An 18,755-nucleotide genomic window follows, 5' to 3' on the forward strand; every position below is an offset into this window, starting at 1 on the left:
CCATCCACTTTCTTCAGCTTTTCTAGGGTTGGATCACGATGGCACGGCTGACCTAGATGTTTTCCGGCTCCTCCTAATGGATCCCTGAGGTGTTTCCAGGCCAGATTGGATGCTCCAGTGAGCTCTGGTGGCCTCCTGTAAGTAGGACATGCCTGAAAGACTTCCAAAGCCAGTTCCAAAAAAAGTTGTTTAAAATTAAAAAAAAAAAAACAACACAATAATTTGCAAATCCATATTTTATTTACAATAAAACAAACAATGTATCAGATGCTGAGACATTTCAACATTTAATGAAAAAATATGACCTCTTTTTGAATTTCATGGCAGCAACACATCTCAAAAAGTAGGAACGGAGCAGCACAAGGCTGGAAAAAGTAATTGGGCTTAAGGAATAATAGCTGAAGGAGCAGTTTGTAACTAATTAGGTTAATTGGGAACAGGTCAGTAACATGACTGGGTATAAAAGGAGCATTTTAGTTGAGCAATTTCCTCAAAAACTATCTAAAAATTGTGGAACAATATCCGATTTTTTTTTTTTTTTTCCAACATAAAATTGCAAAGACTGAATATCCCACCATCTGCGGTCCATAATATCATCAAAATATTCTGAGAATCTGGAGAAATATCTTGCCACAAGGGACAAGGCTTAAGTTCAGAGTCAGGGGCTTATGATCTTGGGGTCCTCGGGGGCTACTGCATTAAAAACAAGCATGATTCTGCACTGGAAATCACTGCAAGGGTTCAGGAACACAGTTGGCCGTAGCATCCACAAATGACAGTTAAAGCTGGATCATGCAAAGAAGCCGTATGTGAACACAGTCCAGAAACACTGCCATGTTCTCAGGGCCAAAGCTCATTTAAAATGAACTGAGGCAAAATGGAAAACTCTTCTGTGGTCAGACGAATCAAAATTTGAATTTTTTTTCATGAACCCCGTGTCCTGTGAACTTAAGAGGAGAGGGACCATCCAGCTTGTTACCCTGGCCCAGTTCAGAAACCTGCATCTCTGATGGTATTAGTAGCATTAGCAGGTCTGCTAACACCAATCTTATATAGGCTATATCCTTTACCAAACATTATAGTTCATGTGCAAACTGTTGAGGGTCTTATGCACAGGCAGAAAGTGTAGTTTTAAGGATAAATCATGTGTATTGTAATTGCAAGTCAGTTTATAATCATAGGTTCTGGTTGGGGGCAGATGAGCTATTACACAGGGTTTTTTTTACAGCATCATCCTCTGAGCTACATCTCTCTAACCACAGCTGCATTTCCTGCATCTACCACTCAACCTTTCTTAAAGCCGAGTGGAAAGTTTTTGTAATCGGCAACTTCACAAACCACCACCTCCCCCTCCACACCAGTAACACCTTTTTTTTTTTTTTAATCTTGATAAGTAACCATCACAGCCAGTCGTGTTTAGATCCCTGTTGTTGCAGGTAAAGAGCAGCCGAGATCTTCATCACATCCAGGAATCTAGTAAATCTTCATCATGAGGAGCGCTCACATCCTCCTGTTGTGCATGCTGGGAGCTGCTCTGCTCTCCTCCGTCCTCAGCAGCAGTAAGAACAAATATTTATTTTTGTCATTGTTAGATGATCTGATCAGTTGTAACCTTGTTTTTTCCTTCAGATGCCATCACCCCTGATAACTGCTGCTTCCAGTTCTACCCCAAACGACTGGACAAAAAGCTGGTCCGTGAATACTCTGTGACTGATGAGCGCTGTCCCAAGAGAGGAATCATGTAGGTGTCCAACGTTTTCTTGTTTATGAATTAAATAATCATAGGATTAAAAAAAAATCTTTTTACTTCATTTTATTCTATTTCTATCGAGGGTGTTTAAATTTTCCCGTTACTCCCTTTCCTTGTACTAATCCTTTTTTTGCTTTATAAGGTTTACTTTATTATAGTTACAGACCTCTATTCTGTTTATTGTGTGTATTTTCATGCCTTCTTTGTGTTTTGATGTTCACATTTTAAACCACTTAGAGCTGTGTGCTTTAAAAATGTTTTCGACTGTTAGTATTCTTTAATTATTTTGACAGTATCACTGCAGCTCTTTTAGGTCCTAACTGTAAATAATACAAACATATCATGGCTGTCAAAAAATACATATTTAACTGTGGTTAGTTTTGATGAATTTGGATTAACTTCCTTTTTGGCCCATTTTGAAATTCCACCTTCTTGCATTAAAACTGTTTTTGTTTGGGATGAATGTCTGGAATTTTGTAGAAGTTTAAGTAAATAGCTTAAAATGTTGGGACTTTGCTTTGAAAAAAAAAATCGAGAATTTTCCTGATATTTTGAGGGATATGTTTGTTTCTCTTGGAGAGAGTAGGAATTTCATTTAAAAAAAAATTGGGAAATTTCCTTCAAAATTTTTCTGTAATTTTTGTAAAAACTGTAGGTTTTTTTTTTTTTTTTTTTTTTTTTTTTTAGATATTTTGGGGAATTTGTCTGGAATTTTTTTGACTTTTTTAAGGATTTGGAGATAGTTCTCTGTAACTATGGCAGAGCGGATCAGCTGTTCCTCCGCCACTCAGACGCAGAATTTATGGCACAGTATCCCGTTTTCTTTTGGAGTTCTCCAGGTAGCAAAACCGGGTTTCTCAAAAACAGGATATCCGGTTTCTGAAGATGTATACATGCACAAAGACATACCAGGATACTCAGAGAACCAGAGAGAAAACGGGATACTCAGCCCATGTAAACACACTCAATGATGACAGCCCCTATTGTCAGAAGTCCCGCCCCTTCCTGTTTTGATTGGCAGGTGAGGGAGAAGTGGCAGTGAAGAGCACAGCACTGTTCCAAAAATTTGACTGTTTGAGCGCTTTATAAACACTGAGGCCGTTTTTAAAACTTGGAAATTCTAGTTGGATACTTTATTGCAAATGCACCCTGAACTCGGATTCTGACTCAGAAACTCGAAGCAACTTCAGTACCCCAAGTTACAAACTCAAAGTAATTGGGTGTGATAAATAAAGGGGCATTAATCTGGATTAACTGTATAAAGCCTGGGAAAAAATGGTTTTGGTCGGAAACTTGAATAAACTTAGTTTTTAGGATGAAAGCTTTTTCCTCTAATGTCGATTAGAGGGAATCATGACCTTCTTATTTTCCAACACAAGCTTTCTGCTGTTGTCTTGATTTTCCACTAAATAACAGAAAAGTTTAGATATCAGTATCTGACCCTGAAGGAGTATTGATAAATGTTTTGGTGGTCCCTGATCACACTTTACATCATACTGCAGTCTTTAATAACTCTCATCCCTACTCCCAAATACACAGATGGATGAAATAACAGAATGATGAGTAAGGTCGGCATCAGCTGCCTTAAAAGAATGATTTAAAAAATAATTATTTCATGGCTTAAATCTTGTTAAGAATCAGCTCTTATATTTGAATTTTCCCTTTTTCTCTTCCAGTCTGGTTTTGAAGAAGGGCCGCAGAGTCTGTGTGGATCTCAGTGCCCCCTGGGTTGAGGGCATCATGAGGCACGTGGACGAAAACTACTAAACAAAAACCTCCTTTTCATCAGCCTGAGGCGTCTGTTTCTACATCACCCATTAACAATACTGTTCCTATAACAGCGGTATTAATGTGAAAGCATTTTATTCAATATTAAGTTTAGTTTTAACTCTGAATGGATCATTAACAAGCATATTCCTCATCTTTTTCATTTCTCTTAAAAGATTTTTTATTCCACACCATATTCCAAATATTTCAATAAAAAGATCTGTCTTAAAAAGGCCTCTTTTTGTTTCTTTCTTGAACTGGTTGGAGGCCACATGTGTGCAGTTCTCAGTTTCAACGTCTGACATGTTTATGTTCTATTGTGAATAAAATATAGGTTTATGAGATTTGTGAATCATTGCATTTATTTTTTTTTCACATTTTACGGAATTGGGGTGTTTCACTAAGAAATACTCCTAACAGGGAAAGTTGTTTAAATTGAATCTGCTTCCTGAAAAAAAAACTTATCTGGAAAACAGTAGATTGAATTATGACCTTGATAGTTACAATTCAAGGTCAGGGAGGCACTGATGAAGTTAAACACCACACACCGGGGGACTGGTTGGACTAATGAGCATTTGCAACAAACCTAGATTTGGCACATGCCCTCTGATTGTCAGAGGGGTACATTTGGGATAAAGTCAGGCTTAAAGGGATACTTCAACATTTTGGCAAATTTGCCCCTTGCCATAATCCCTATAGTCTTAGTAAAAGGTTTGTTACCTTCAGTTGTCGGTGCTATTTTTAGATCGGCCGCTGCCGAGTTCGGACCTGCTGTGCCAACTCAGTTTAAGCAGACGGTATTCCAGCTTTCCCTCATTAAACTCATCAAATACACAATCCAACAACTCCAAAACACTCTCATGGACATGTTGTGACCTGCACATTCACCACGCTATGAAATAATAACGTATAATTATGTAACATTACGACACATAAGGCAAATACTCGGAACTATTTTTGAGTGAACCACCAGGCGGAGTGACACAGTGCAGCAGCCGTGTCTGGAGTGTAGTTCTGGCTTTGCATTTAACTTTAAAACATCTCCGTCTTGCAATATTCCATGATTATTTCATAGTGTGGTGAATGTGCAGGTCACAACGTGTCCATGAGAGCATTTTGGAGTTGTTGGATTGTGTATTTGATGAGTTTGATGAGGGAAAGCCGGAATACCATCTGCTTACATTGAGTTGGCACAGCAGGTCCGAACTCGGCAGTGGCCGATCTAAAAACAGCTTGCACCGACAACTGAAGGTAACGAACCCATTACTAAGACTACAGGGATTATGGCAATGGGCGAATTTGCCAAAATGTTGAAGTACCCCTTTAAAGTTGTGCAAAGTGTGGCCAACCTAAAGGAGTTCAAGTTTCTTGGGAAGTTCATCAAGAGGGAGCGTGAAATGTAGCATTAAGATAGCTGGATTAGGGCAGCATCAGCAGTGCTGTAGATGTAGCTGAGCTTAAAGGCTTTAAATTTACCAGATGATCTACATTTGAACCTTCAATGATTATCTTTAGCCTTCACATTGAAAGAAGTCAGCTGGGATGGTACAGGTATCTAGACACTGCCTTTTTGAAGTCTTCAAGGTATTTCTACTGGCAGGAGACCTCCAGAACTTGCTGGAGCATCCAATCTGGCCAGGGAACACCTCAGGGATCCATTAGGAGGAACTGGAAAACATTGCTGGAGAAAGGAACCTGCCCCTGAGGGTGCAAAGATCATCAGCATCCAGTTTTGACCTCCAGCCTTGTCCCTTGGTCACAGAGATTTCTCCAGATTCTCCAAATCTTGTGATGATATTACAGACTGTAGATGGTGGGATATTTAAAGTCTTCAATTTAACTTTGAGGAACATCTTTCTGAAATTATTCCATAATTTTTAGACACAGTTTTTAGCAGATTGGTGAATATCTGCCCATCTTTACTTCTGAGAGACTCTGCCTCCTTAAAATGCTCCTTTTATACCAGTCATGTTACTGACCTGTTGCAAATGCATCTAATAAGCTGCAAAGCTTTTACTTTTCCAGCATTTTGTTGCCCTGTTCCATGTGTTGCTGCCATTAAATTCAAAATGAGCTTCATGAAATGGTAAAATGTCTCAGCTTCATCATCTGATATGCTCTATTGTGAATAAAATACGGGTTTATGAGATTTGAAAGTCATTGTCTTTATTTACATTCTACACAGCGTCCCAACTCTTTTGGAAATGGGGTTGTAAAAACAACAGATGATGTCATGCAGAGGCCTCGTGTAATTGTTGTCTGATATCTTCGACTGCCTCGACTGAAACTTAACATAATATCACTAAATCCAACATTCTTTTCCCTGAAGCAGATAAACACTGTTTAAGATGAACACAGCATTAAAATAACATGTAATTATGTATCACTCTATGACTTAACTAACAGATGCAGAGCTCTTTTTACAGAAATTGAACTTTAAACTTTGCATTTTGTTATATTTATATATTAGATCAGCACAAGTTTGAGTTTTAAGATGAGCTCGATTGTTTGATCTTGATTAAATATGTGCGTCATTAATCGTAGATCTCTGTATATTTTGTGGTTTAAAGATAAATCAAGCATTGCTTCAAACATGTGCAATGCTAAGCCTTTTCCCTCTCAGATGTTTTTATTGATTATGTAGCATTTACCCTTTTCTCTGGATGGAGCTCAGTCAGCCTGCAGAGACGCTGACATGCAGCGGACCGTGCAGGTCGCCGTGGCTCTACTGAACATCATATGGATCCTTTTCTTCCTAACAGCAGATCCTTCTAAGACACGCTGAAGAAAATTTAGATTTTATTATTGTTATCTTTATGTCAGTGCTAAATAAACCACCAGTAATATCAGTAATAAGTGCTTATTTGTTGTTAACATTGTGGTGTGTGTGTGTGTTTGCAGTGCCTGTGCAGAGGAGAAGTTCAGATGAGGATGTCGGGGTGTTTGGAGAGTTTTGCATTCAGCTTCCAAAAGTCGACATCTCCTTTAATAAAAGCAACAACACCAACTCATCTGCTGGTAAAAGTCTTTAATTCTATCCACAGACACTAAACTACTAAATAAAAGGTTTTTATTCAGTTAAACTGATTTTTAATTACATATTTTTGTTTTCTAGAAACTCTGATTTCCTGGATGACGGCCCCTGCAGAAGCAGAAACTCACATCCTATAAGTGAACTAGTTCAGCTTTAACATTGTAGGTATCTCCTGGTGGTTTATCGTTAAAGCGATAGTCTGAGCAGAGCTGGCTGGGCTCCTAAAAACCAGAGAATGGACCCTCCATGGTTGGGATTTATTGATATCAGTGCATGTGTGCTGAATCAGTAGAACTGGTGCTCATGTTACTCTGGTTTCTTCATGTCACGTCATTATGGAGCAGAAGAGTGTCAAGATATCATTGGCTTCTGATTTTTAACCACCTTTCACAATTTTCCATCCTATTTGCTTCTTTTTAACTCATATTTGCTGCTTTTATCAAACTTTGAATATTTGAATTGTTTGTTTGTTTTTTTGCCACTGTTGTTCCATGGTGCCACTTTTTAATCACTTCTCACCATTTTCCTCCCATTTTGCCACTTTAGTTTTCCTCTTTTGACCTGTTTTGCTAATTTTAACTCATTTTTACCTCTCTTAAACCACTTTTCACCATTTTACGACTATTTTTCCCCTTTTTTTGCTTCTTTTAGAACCATATTTGCTGCTTTTACCCAACTTTTTTGCCTTTTTCAATCATTTTCAGACATTGTTTGACCTATTTAACCCTTTAAAAGCTAGTGCGTCGCCGATGACATGCTGTTGAAGCACATTTTGCATGACCATAATTGTATGACTGTTTAGGTTATCAGAAAAATTCACAAAAAAACACTGCTGCTGCGGGCTCTGGGTCTGCACATTGCGGCTCAGATGCGGCCGGTGCTGCAGCTGCCTCTGCTCCACCGGTTGCTGCTGTTTCCACCTCCTCGGCGGCAGCTGCCTCTGCCCCCTCTCCACCCGCTACTGCTGCCTGCTCTCCATCCCTGTTGGTCTCATCGCTACCTGCCAACCCCACTGCTGTCTCCCCCGCGCCCGCCGTAAGCAGTCCCACTTAAGTGTTTTTATTTCTGGCCCCACCCCCACCTGTGACCGAGGTGTGGGGCGTTTCAGCAGGCTGCTAAGCCTTAACACTTGGCTCTCCTCTGCCTGTGGCTCCCATAACATAGGTTTCATTTATAACTTTGACTCCCTGTGGCAGAGAAGGCATCTCTTCGGGGCTGACGGGCTACATCTGAACAGCTCCGGCAGCCGTCTGCTGTCCTCCAATCTGGCTTACAGCATCCAACATGCCCGCTCGTCAGCCCCCTCTCACTGCCATGATCCCACACCTGCTGACCGGTTAATTAGAGATTGATGCCCCCCGGTCCTAGTCCCCATAATTTCAGTTCTTCTTTTAGCAATAACATACAGTTTACTGGACTTGGACCCTCTAACTCTCCTAAACAATCACCTATTTCTGTCATTATTACCCCTAGAGAGCACACCGACTACCACCATTTTAAACCATCCTCAGGCGCAAATCTGCATAATCTTAAACCCATACTCCCATGTAGCCCCCTGGCTCATTCCCCCCAACCATTACAAACAACACTGAATATGGCACTTTTAAATGTTAGATCTCTTTTAAACAAGTCTTTTCTTATTAACGACTTGATTTTAGATAATATTGGTTTTATGTTTTTAACTGAAACCTGGCTCAGCACTGATGCACCTGTAGCCCTTATTGAAGCCTCCCCCCCTAATTACAATTTTTTATATTCTTTTAGACAAGGAAAAAGAGGTGGGGGGACAGCCACAATTCTTTTAGCATGATATGGTTTTAAAGAAATTGTATTTAATGAATATACATCTTTTGAGCATCATTCCTTTGTTTTTAGCAGTCCTCCTATTCTATGTTTAACCATCTACAGACCACCTAAACATTGTGCCTCCTTTATGACAGAATTGCTCTCTTTTATCCACTCCAAATATGACAGAATTATTATTTTAGGTGATTTTAATCTTCATGTAGACTCTTTTAGCTTGGAGTTTTTAAACCTTCTTAACTGTATGAATTTTAATCAACATGTAACACAGCCCACCCACAACAGAGGTCACATTTTAGATCTAGTTATTCCTTATGGCCTGTCAGCATCTGTGACCTCTGTTGTGGACGTGGGCTTGTCTGACCATTTTTGTGTCTTTTTTAATGTGAATGATTTTAAGCAGCAGGAAATACCAGTGCGTACTGTCAGGAAGCGCTATCTTACTGCTGAAGTGGCTGCAGATTTTATTGGCATTTTAACTGATATCCCCCCAAATGTTTTACTGTCCTCTTGTAATTTTATTGTGAACAATTTTAACAGTAAACTTAGGTGAGCTCTGGACACTGTGGCACCAATAAAAATTAAAAATGTCTCATCCAACCCAAAGCCCCCATGGAGAAACAATAATATTACCAATCTGAAAAGAAACTGCAGAAAAGCAGAACGGAGGTGGCAAAAAACAAGCTGCAAGTTAATTATGAAATATTCCGTGCACAATTAAACATCTACCACAAAGCAGTTAAACAAGCAAGAAGGGAACATTTTTCTAAACTAATTCATGACAACCAAAATAATCCAAAAATTCTGTTTACAACAATAGACCGTTTAATCAACCCTGTTTTTAACCAATTTTACGACCCAGATTTGTCATGTGAAGACTCTGCAGTCTACTTCAGACGTAAAATAGATTTTATCAGATCAAACCTTTTACTTTCTCTGCCTTTTAATTTTAGCTCATCCAAGTCTATGCTTTTAAATGAGGAAACACTGGAGAGTTTTGTCTTGGTTGATGCTGAGATGCTTGATAAAGTTTTTAAACAACTCAAGCCAACTACCTGCCTTTTAAACCCCATCTCAGCATCCCTTTTTAAAAACTCTTTTGACTTTTTAAAACATGACATTCTTACCATTTTAAATTATTCTCTTCAGACAGGTGTATTCCCCTCTGCTTTTAAAACTTAACGACCTCAGGTCCAACATGGATAAGAAATTACCTTCTGTTTTAGTTTTATTGGACCTGAGTGCAGCTTTTGATACAGTCCACCATGACATTCTTTTAAACAGACCATGATTTTATTGGCATCTCTGGCACTTCTTTTAACTGGTTTAAATCTCATCTTACTGACAGAAAGTTTTATATGAATCTTGGGGAGCGCTCTTCCAAATTTTATGACATCAAGTGTGGTGTTCCCCAAGGTTCAATTTTAGACCCTACTCTTTTTAACCTTTATATGCTATCTCTAGGAAATGTCATCAGCAGGCACGGCATCAACTTCCACAGCTATGTTGACGACCCTCGTTGCCATGTCTCCTGATGACACAGGGCCTCTTGATGCCCTATTTAACTGTATTTTAGATATTAAATCATGGATGGCAGAAAACTTTTTACAGCTCAACCGGACAAAACCCAGGTTTTAGTCATTGGTGCAGGGGACAAGAGAGAGAAACTGGCCAGCAAACTCAAGGCACTAAAAATTTAAGTTGTCAATTTAACAGGCTAAAAATTTAAGGGTTTTATTTGACTCAGATCTTAGTTTAGAACCACAGAACCTCGCGATATCACCAAGAAAGCATTTTATCGTTTAAAGAATTTAGCCAGAGTGCAACCGTTTCTCTCTCAAGCCAATGCAGAGACATTATTCCATGCTTTTATTTCCTGTAGAATTGATTATTGTAATACTCTCCTTTCTGGTCTCCCCAGAAAGAATATCTCATATCTTCAGCTCCTCCAGAACTCAGCTGCTAGAATGCTGACAGGGACCAGAAAGAGAGATCACTTTGATTGGTTTTTAAAATCTGAAAAAAAGAAGACTGATTCTTTTATATTTTATTGATAATGATTTCTGCAGATTTCAGCAATATGGATTCAAAATAAAGGTCCTATTTTGCCATTTTTAACCAATTTGGGCCATTTTTGCCTACACTTTGCCTCATTTTGCCACATTTATGCCACTTTTCACCCATCCTGATTTTAATGCACATCATGGCTTAGCTAGGAGGTCTGACATTACTTTCTGTAATCGGTCAGTGTGTTCATACACATTGTTAACATTACCAATAAAAAGTTTTTTTTTAATGGAAAAGGGAAAATGCTAATTGTACTAGAGCATTAATAAAATTATTTTTTTGTTGCCTTGATAAGAGTGGTTATTATTCAGGTTGAAAATAATGATGGTGTTACGTTTCCCCCCAAAGAAATCACAAATTTTATAAGAAAGGTTGCTAATGGGGAAACTAACAAAAAACTGCATGGACAAATCAGAATGGGTCTTGGGTTTCTGAAAGGTGGCAGGGGATTGTTTCTCCACACTGCTACCAACTAAGTCAAAAATAATAGAAGAACTAAAAAACTGCCCCCAAGTAAAGATTGGTGGGAGTCATTTTCAAATAAGGGGTAAGTGAAATAAACATATTTTTTAATTTTCCCCCTCACACACAAACAAAAAGGCCCTGAAACAAAGTTTTCTCTTGTCTTTAAATTCAAAAACAAACAGAGAGCCAACTAATGGTGTTGACCCTCACACACTCATAACCCAACCCAAACTGAGCAGCAGCCTGCTCCCTATATAGCCTCCCAGCCCTGCTGATTACCAGCAGCTCTTAGCTGGGAGCAGACACCTCTGGTGCACCAAGTTTGCCTAAACAAGCAGAGTGAATTTTCACTGAGTTTTTGTGGGAAAAAAAAATCATCCAGTTTCTTAAAAATTTAAGAATTCATAACACCTCCCCCCTAAAAGACAACAAATCTAACAGATTTTTAAGATGAGACGGTCAGTCTTCCAACTGAGCTGGACCGCAGTTATCTCGACATTTCTGATGAAGTGTTTCCTCTCGTGGCCACCGTGGTGGAGGAAGACGAGTACAACCTTGACTCTGAGCCTTCGCCTTCTCCCAGTGAGTCTTCTTCTTAAACCCTTATAGATGATGTGAAATAAAAAGTTAGACTAAGGGTGTTCATGTCAAAAAAAATGACATTAAAAACAATATACATCAATGTTTTTTAACTTCTTTTGAATCATTTCTTTCTCCTCGTTCACACAGCTCTTAACGGACAGGAGGTAGAGATAGAGACCTGCGTCAGACTGCTAACACCCTACCTGCCCATTCCCCCTGATTTCCTGATCATTAACACCTGCTGGTGCGGTGTGTGTCATCCCTCTCTCTCACCGCACAACATGCACGTCCAATTCCTCCTAAAGTCTGACCCTCCATGTAATGCACAGAATGACAGAAGCTGTGTTCAGAATTATTTTCCTGATCATTGTTCGTGAGTGCCAAAGAGCGCAGCGCTCCATCAGCTCTCTCTGAGAGTTCGTTTTTACTCTGTTTGCCTCTCTGTTCCTGTCCTTGTCCGTAAATTAAACGCTTTATAAAAAGAGGCCAATTTTTATGGATAGAAGGAATTTCCCCTCAAATATCAGACTGATGGTTCAGTATCTCTGTGCCAGTGTCCTTTCCTGTGCGTCATGACGCGCATCAGAGCAGTGGAGACGCTGATACTGTCTGCAGCGCTATGAGGAGCGTTAAAGCTTCTGTGCGCACTTAAAGAAATTAGACTGTGCCTTGTTTACTAACATAAACAGTTTTAGTGCAAAAATTAAATTCAGACCTGATCCCAACACAGCCATCTAACTCAGATCTTTTAGTAGAGCTAACAGGATCATTCTGGTTAAAAGCTGCTGCAGGTGCTCTTGAAATATGTCTGTAATTAATTATTTCCTAAAGTGTTTATAACCCTAAGTTCCTGACACTGTTTTGGCATTATGACAATGTAAATCCTGTGTGGTGGATAAGTTTATCAGTCAGAGGTGGAGCCATGGGGGGGCTTGTGGGGTCTATGCCCCTAATGTTAACCCAGAAGCCCTGAATCTTTACCTCTGGTGAAAGTATGTTATCTCTGATAACTGATGAATGTAAAAAGAACTATCTTGGATTTTGATAACAGATTGACCCTGCTGATCACAACGTGGAAATTTCACTCTTGTTGCCAAACTGAAAAAACCCAAATCAGATGTTTTTTTTTTTTTGAATTTGAAAAGCTTAAAAGCACGATCTACAACATAAATAAAGTTAATGACAAATTTGATTAATTGTCCCATTACTATTTATATTTTTATCAATATCGTGATAATATCGTTATCGTGACATTTTTTGCCCACGACAATCATGAAGTGAAAATCTGATATCGTGACAGCCCTAATATATATATATATATATATATATATATATATTTACTGTCGGCTTGGTTTCTACTGTCTCGGTTTTGGGTCAGGTCTGGAAATAAAAATGTGTCCTCTCTTCCATTTAGTGCAGACTTGTGTGTATCGATGTATCACAGAATATCAGATTTATGCGTTTTGCTGCTGTTAATGCAGCAAAATAATGTTAAAGAAAATGTCTGATAGTTGTTTTAAATGGCCGGAATTCTTGAGGACTGCCCGTTGTTTTGACCTGGGACAAAAAAGTCTAGTGGAAACGCTGTGTTATACATATGACCATGTATGTGTTTCCATACATACATAACGATTAATCAATTAATTGATCGTTAACATTATCGATGCTCGAGGTTGGCAGGTTTCTTCCAAATGCCCATCCCTACTACAGACAGGAGAGTATTTAGGCTTTGTGACAATGCATAGTATTCACAGACATTTTTCTTTCCACAGAATTACAAAACCATCAGCGACAGACTCTGCTTCTGGATCCAGGATGATTCAAATGCTTAAGAGAGTCCACGGGATTTCAAAGATTTTGAGCCAGACCTCGCCGACATGTAACGCCTTTAATATAAAAATAAAGCAAAGAGTAGATTTAGGATTTCAGATCATCAAACAGATCTCAGACAAAGACAACCCAAGTAAATACAAAGTGTAGTTTTTAAATGATGATTTCATTTATTAAGGGAAAAACAATCCAAACCTACTTGGCCCTATGAGGAACCACACATGCCCCCTAAACCTGATAACTGGTTGTTCCACTTCTGGCAGCAACAACTGCAATCAGGTGTTTGCAGTAACTGTTGATGAGTCTTTTCTTTTAAGGCCATGCCACAGTATCTCTAAAACATTATTTATTTTTAAGCCAGTCAGTCAACAATGTTTTTCTGGGTTTTTTGTGACCTTCTGGATGAGTCCTCAATGTGCTCTTGGAGTCATTTTGGTAGGCTGGCCACTCCTGAGAAGGATTACCATGGTTTCAGGTTTTCTCCACTTGTGGATAATGGCTCTCAAGTGAGTCATCCAGGTCTTTTTATTGTTCTGGGTTTTTAGTGGCCTCCTGGATGAGTCCTCAATGTGCTCTTGGAGTCATTTTGGTATGCTGACCACTCCTGAGAAGGTTTACCATAGTTCCAAGTTTTCTCCACTTGTGGGTTATGGCTCTCATTGTGGGTCCGTGGCGTCCTAAAGCATTAGAAATGTCTTTGTAACCCTTTCCAGACATGTCAAAGTCTACAATACATTGTTATTGGAGGAAGAACTACATAAACATTAAATAAAAGGGCATTTTAATGTTAGTTTGGTTGAATATATAAAAATATAAGTTTTATATTTCTCTGTACATTTTTGGCATGACTAAATGTTTAGACAAAACTTCTGATAGGGGCTCACATTAAAAGAGTTTGTTAGCTACACCTGATAAATTAATTGGAGACAACAGAAAAACATTTGCTATTTCTGTTCATCACGTCTCAGTGGCCAAAGTTTATCAAAGTGACCAATGCCCAGTACCAATGTTAAATCAATGCATCCTGCATTCCATTGTAGCTTATTGTCTGCAGCACTGGGGATAAATGTCTCCATGGTTAATATGTAAACTTAGCACAAAAAGTACAGAAATTTGTGTTTGGTAGATTATTTCTTTGTTGTAACAATGCTTCTTGGCAATAAATCTTAAACCGTTGTCAGTTGCACACTGTTGCTATCCAAATGTATTTAACAGAGAATAAAAAAGACACCTATTAAGCTCTAATGCAGTGTGTGTTGTGTGACAGTAAATCACACCTTCTATTTGTGATAACCTCTTTGGTTTTGTGGTGAAATGGTGAGTCACACAACCCTTCATCATGGAAAAACACCTATGGACAGATCAGACTTTGTGTTTTAGCTGTGGTTTTATGTTCTGCAGCACAGACGTGTCCCTCACAGACAGTCCATCAGAAACTCCCAAAGTACATCTGTCAAGAGAAACATGCATTGGGTTGCAAAGATCATCGTTGCTCTCCTGAACGTTGTGTGGGTTTTCTTCTTTTTGCAACCAGATCCTTTTTCAGGTAAGAAGTCATAGCAGCTGGAAACTTAAACTTTTTAGAACTGTTTAAACTGCAAGATGTGCCAGAAAATCATGATTATGTACCTCCTTACAGCCCTGATGTTTGTTTGATTTACTGGAGCAGTTTTTCATGACTTTGCCAAATTTGTGCAAGAAACTTTGAATTAGATCTGAGCATTTTTTGTGAGATGCCCAGAAATCTGTGATATCCTGAGACCCTTGTGCTGGATCTGACAAACTTCTGTGTACTGATAAGTGAATCTCCAAAGACCTGGTAAATTTTTGTGAGATGCCAAAACATTTTAAAGTCCAGGAATCTTGCAAAGGTTTTATATGGACTTATGAGACCAGAGAAACTTTTACATAGCTGGGAAACTTTTAAGAGACCTGATACAAGAAGCTTAAAGACCCTGTAAAGTGATAATAAATCTGTTTTTTGATTTGTTGTATGACAGGCCAGTGTGTTATGAACAGAGGTTGTGCTTGACTTTTTTGGCTTGTCTGTCATTTTGACAGAAAGGGTCGCAAAAATTCTGTCATACCATTTTATAATTTTCTCTTTAATATCTGTAATACAATAAAATTTAATACAACTTTATTAGTTGTGTTTAATTAATGAAGACCCCTTTCCCAACTCATACTTAAAGAACAATCTTTGATGTTATGCATTTTTAATGGAATTGAGAGAAAGATGAACACAGTAGCACAGCGTTTACTCCTCATCATTTTATGCAGTGATGGTGGAGCACAATCTCTGTTTTCAAGCAAGCAACTATGAACTGCGCCATTTAAAATATCCCGTACAGTTTTAAGAATATTTTCAATATCAAGATGTTGTAGTTTGATGACCATACAGTCATGGATGAAAGTATTGGCACCCCTGGAATTTTTCCAGAAAATACACCATTTCTCCCAGAAAATTGTTGTAATTACAAATACTTTCGGTATACACATGTTTATTTCATTTATGTGCACTGGAACAACACAAAAAAGTAGAAGAAAAAAGCCAAGTTACAAGATAAGTTGTTAAAAGGCTGCTCTGTGGAGCTGTGCGCATTTTTGTCTGCTCCATGGGAGTCGTAATCCGAAAAAAAACGTCATGCACTCAGACCTTGCACACTGAGTCAGGTGGGTTAGTATTTACCTTGACTGCGAAAATTCATAGAACGTGGCAAATAGTTTTGCACTGCAAGCCTGTGTCTCTGTCACTCCTTTAAAGTCCAGCTGGATCCATTCATCCTGACCGAGAGCTTTATGCAGCACAAGGCCATGTGTCATGGCACTAAGACAAGTTGGAGAGATGGACAATAACTTTTTAATTCTGTCTCTGTTATGACCTGTGGGTAGGCTACAAACGTATGCCTTTATCTGTTATATTTCAGTGGTTGATATCCACATAATACACAAACTACGGTGTTTAAAGTGAGGTTTCAGTGTGAGAGAGGGAGAAAGATGGGGAGTTGTTGGGCGGGGGTGAGTTAGCAAGAACGAATAAAGCAACAGGTGTTGATCTCAATCATCATCATTCACCCATCTTTCTTATATTTATATATATATGGTTGATATCCACATAATAAATAAACAAACTTTGGTGTTTGAAGTGAGGCTTCAGTGCAAGAGAGAGAGAGAAAGGGAAGGGCGGGCGGTGGTGAGCAAGCAAGGACGATTCAGCAGGAATTGGTCTGAATTATCAATCACCCATTTAATTGACTTGGACTTGGAAATTTCACATAAAATCCAACCTATTAAAAAAACAAAAACGAAAAATGAAAATTTCGGCGGCAGTGTGCAGACATGATTATAACAACATGAAACGGGCTCATTGTGCAAAGGCTGTTCACTCTGCATGCCGACCTGTATTCATCTGTGACATATGAGACACCTGCAGGCCTCTCAGTGTTGTCAGCATGGAGACCGATGCGCTTTCACTAATCTGCGGTGTCGAGGTCAGTGAGAGAGCCCACTGGCTACAAGATTTTTAATAGACTCAATAACCTCCTTGATAGTCCATGTGTGTAAAATGGAAACGGTCTATGCATCTGTCTCTGTGTGTGCCCTGAAATGCAGGCTCATCCTCACCATTTCAGTCCATCAAAATGACGGACAGCCTTCAAAATTCTCCATCATCCTCCAAAAAAATCTGTCGATGACGGAGAACTTTTGGTTAACACGACCTCTGGTTATGAACCACCAGGCCATATTTCGATGAAATAAAGCATCTCTAAGTTTAGAAAATTAAGCTTCAAATCATCAGAAAAGGCAGTAAAATCTGCTCTAGGATGGTGTGGGCGTGTCTGTTGAATGAGCTGAAGCCACGCCCACTCGCAAAAAATACTTTCTCATATTTCAAAAAATGCTTCTACCTGAATAGATGAATACTGTCTGCTGTGCTGGAACTGTTAGACCTCAGTAACAGCTACCAGAGAAACAATCACATTTATGTCATGAAAGACAGTTTAGCCTGAAAGGGGACATATTTTACCCTTTTTTAGTTTATATATTTCTCAGAGGTCACCAAAACATGCCTGTGAAGTTTTTTGCTAAAAAAAACACAACAGTAACAGATTTTGAATGTCTAAAAAGCCCTCTGTCTCAGCCCTCTCAGAACGAGCGGTTTCTGTGTCGGTGGCTTTGAATGGTAATTAGCTGTCTGACTCCACCCCTGACCACATCCCTCTCAGGAAACGGATGCAGCACTTTTCTGATACTTCAGGGTGGACAGACCAGGGACAAATATTTGTGTTAGAAAAGCCTGAAAAAGTGATTTTTGCATAATATGCCCCCTTTAAACCTTTTTTGTTGCCAGATTACAGTGAGAAATTTGTGCAAAATTCTGAGGAATTGTTGTGGGAGTGTGTAGAAGTATGGTTCAGTTCTTTTTTCACAAATGTTAATCATTCTGATTGGATCTCATATTACTGTTATGCTGATGACACACAAATATACCTGTCATTTAGATCAGATAATGTAAGTTACCTGAACAGTCACTGAATACAGGCAGGACAGAGCTGATGTTATCTTACTCTGATCACACAACAAGCAAATTAGAGCCATTCATTTGGTACTGGAATTCTCCCATAGATTAACCTTGCATAGCAGATGGATATGCCTTTGCCTTTTCTCAAATGTTTCCTATTGAATCTTTCCCAGATAGATGTGTGAAACAAATCCATCTGGCTTGTCAGGTTACCCATAGATTACATTTTTGCCCAATCTCTTTCTTATTGTTGAATCATGAACTCTGACCTTAACTGAGTCAAGTGAGACCTGCAGGTCTTAAGAGGTTGCTCTGGGTTTTTTTGGGTCCTCCTCTATGAGTTGTCAATGTGCTAAATTTAGATTGATTGAGTTCGACTCAAGTAGAAGAGTTAAGTTGCTTTTTTCTTTCCAGTGTTTGTGCAGAAAAGAAGTGCTGATGAAGAGATGATGTTTGTAGAGTTCTGTCTTCACCCACGGTCTAATATAGACAGGAAATCAACTCATTCAGTCATCAACACCTCAAATAAAACCAATGACACCATCAACACAACAGATGCAGGTAGGTCTTAGTGCTTGTATTTTTGGAGATAATTTGACTCAGTAATTTTCACTAAACACAGCATCCCTTCCCTTCTGCCCATCGTTTTCTGAAACCAAATCACGTGTTATGTTTTTTTTTAAAACGTGAAAGATACATGGGTCTGTTGAGCTTTACTTTTCAATGTCTCTGTGCAGAAGGTAAGTTCCACATACAGCCAGTATCGTTGTCTTCTTCTACAACTCACTTGTATTATCAAGTATTGACAATATGTGTAGCTCACAGGTCTAAACATTACCTTGGCAACCCCAAGTGGCTTAGCATATTAACTACTCCTATCACTACAACATGGTGTAGTTCTTAAGTTTTTTATTAAAGAAAATATTTAACCCATG

General features: G+C 38.8%; 1 protein-coding gene across 1 annotated transcript; it reads left to right on the forward strand.

Annotated features, from left to right (window-relative positions):
- The first annotated feature begins 1,400 nt into the window (after nucleotides 1-1,400).
- Nucleotides 1,401-3,861, forward strand: ccl36.1 (chemokine (C-C motif) ligand 36, duplicate 1). The gene is made up of 3 exons (XM_041779804.1): nucleotides 1,401-1,559; nucleotides 1,630-1,741; nucleotides 3,427-3,861. Exons 1-3 carry the CDS (start codon nucleotides 1,490-1,492, stop codon nucleotides 3,515-3,517), a joined length of 273 nt encoding a protein of 90 aa, XP_041635738.1. The 5' UTR covers nucleotides 1,401-1,489; the 3' UTR covers nucleotides 3,518-3,861.
- The last annotated feature ends 14,894 nt before the right edge of the window (nucleotides 3,862-18,755 follow it).

The sequence above is a fragment of the Cheilinus undulatus genome, linkage group 22, assembly GCF_018320785.1.
Source record: "Cheilinus undulatus linkage group 22, ASM1832078v1, whole genome shotgun sequence".
Taxonomy (NCBI): Eukaryota; Metazoa; Chordata; class Actinopteri; order Labriformes; family Labridae; genus Cheilinus; species Cheilinus undulatus.

Excerpts from the sequence above, each read along its gene's own strand:
- ccl36.1 (XM_041779804.1), top strand. The coding sequence starts at position 1,490 with ATGAGGAGCGCTCACATCCTCCTGTTGTGCATGCTGGGAGCTGCTCTG. Across the intron at positions 1,560-1,629 it reads CTCCTCCGTCCTCAGCAGCA|ATGCCATCACCCCTGATAAC; the intron begins GTAAGAACAAAT and ends TTTTTCCTTCAG. Across the intron at positions 1,742-3,426 it reads TGTCCCAAGAGAGGAATCAT|TCTGGTTTTGAAGAAGGGCC; the intron begins GTAGGTGTCCAA and ends TTTCTCTTCCAG.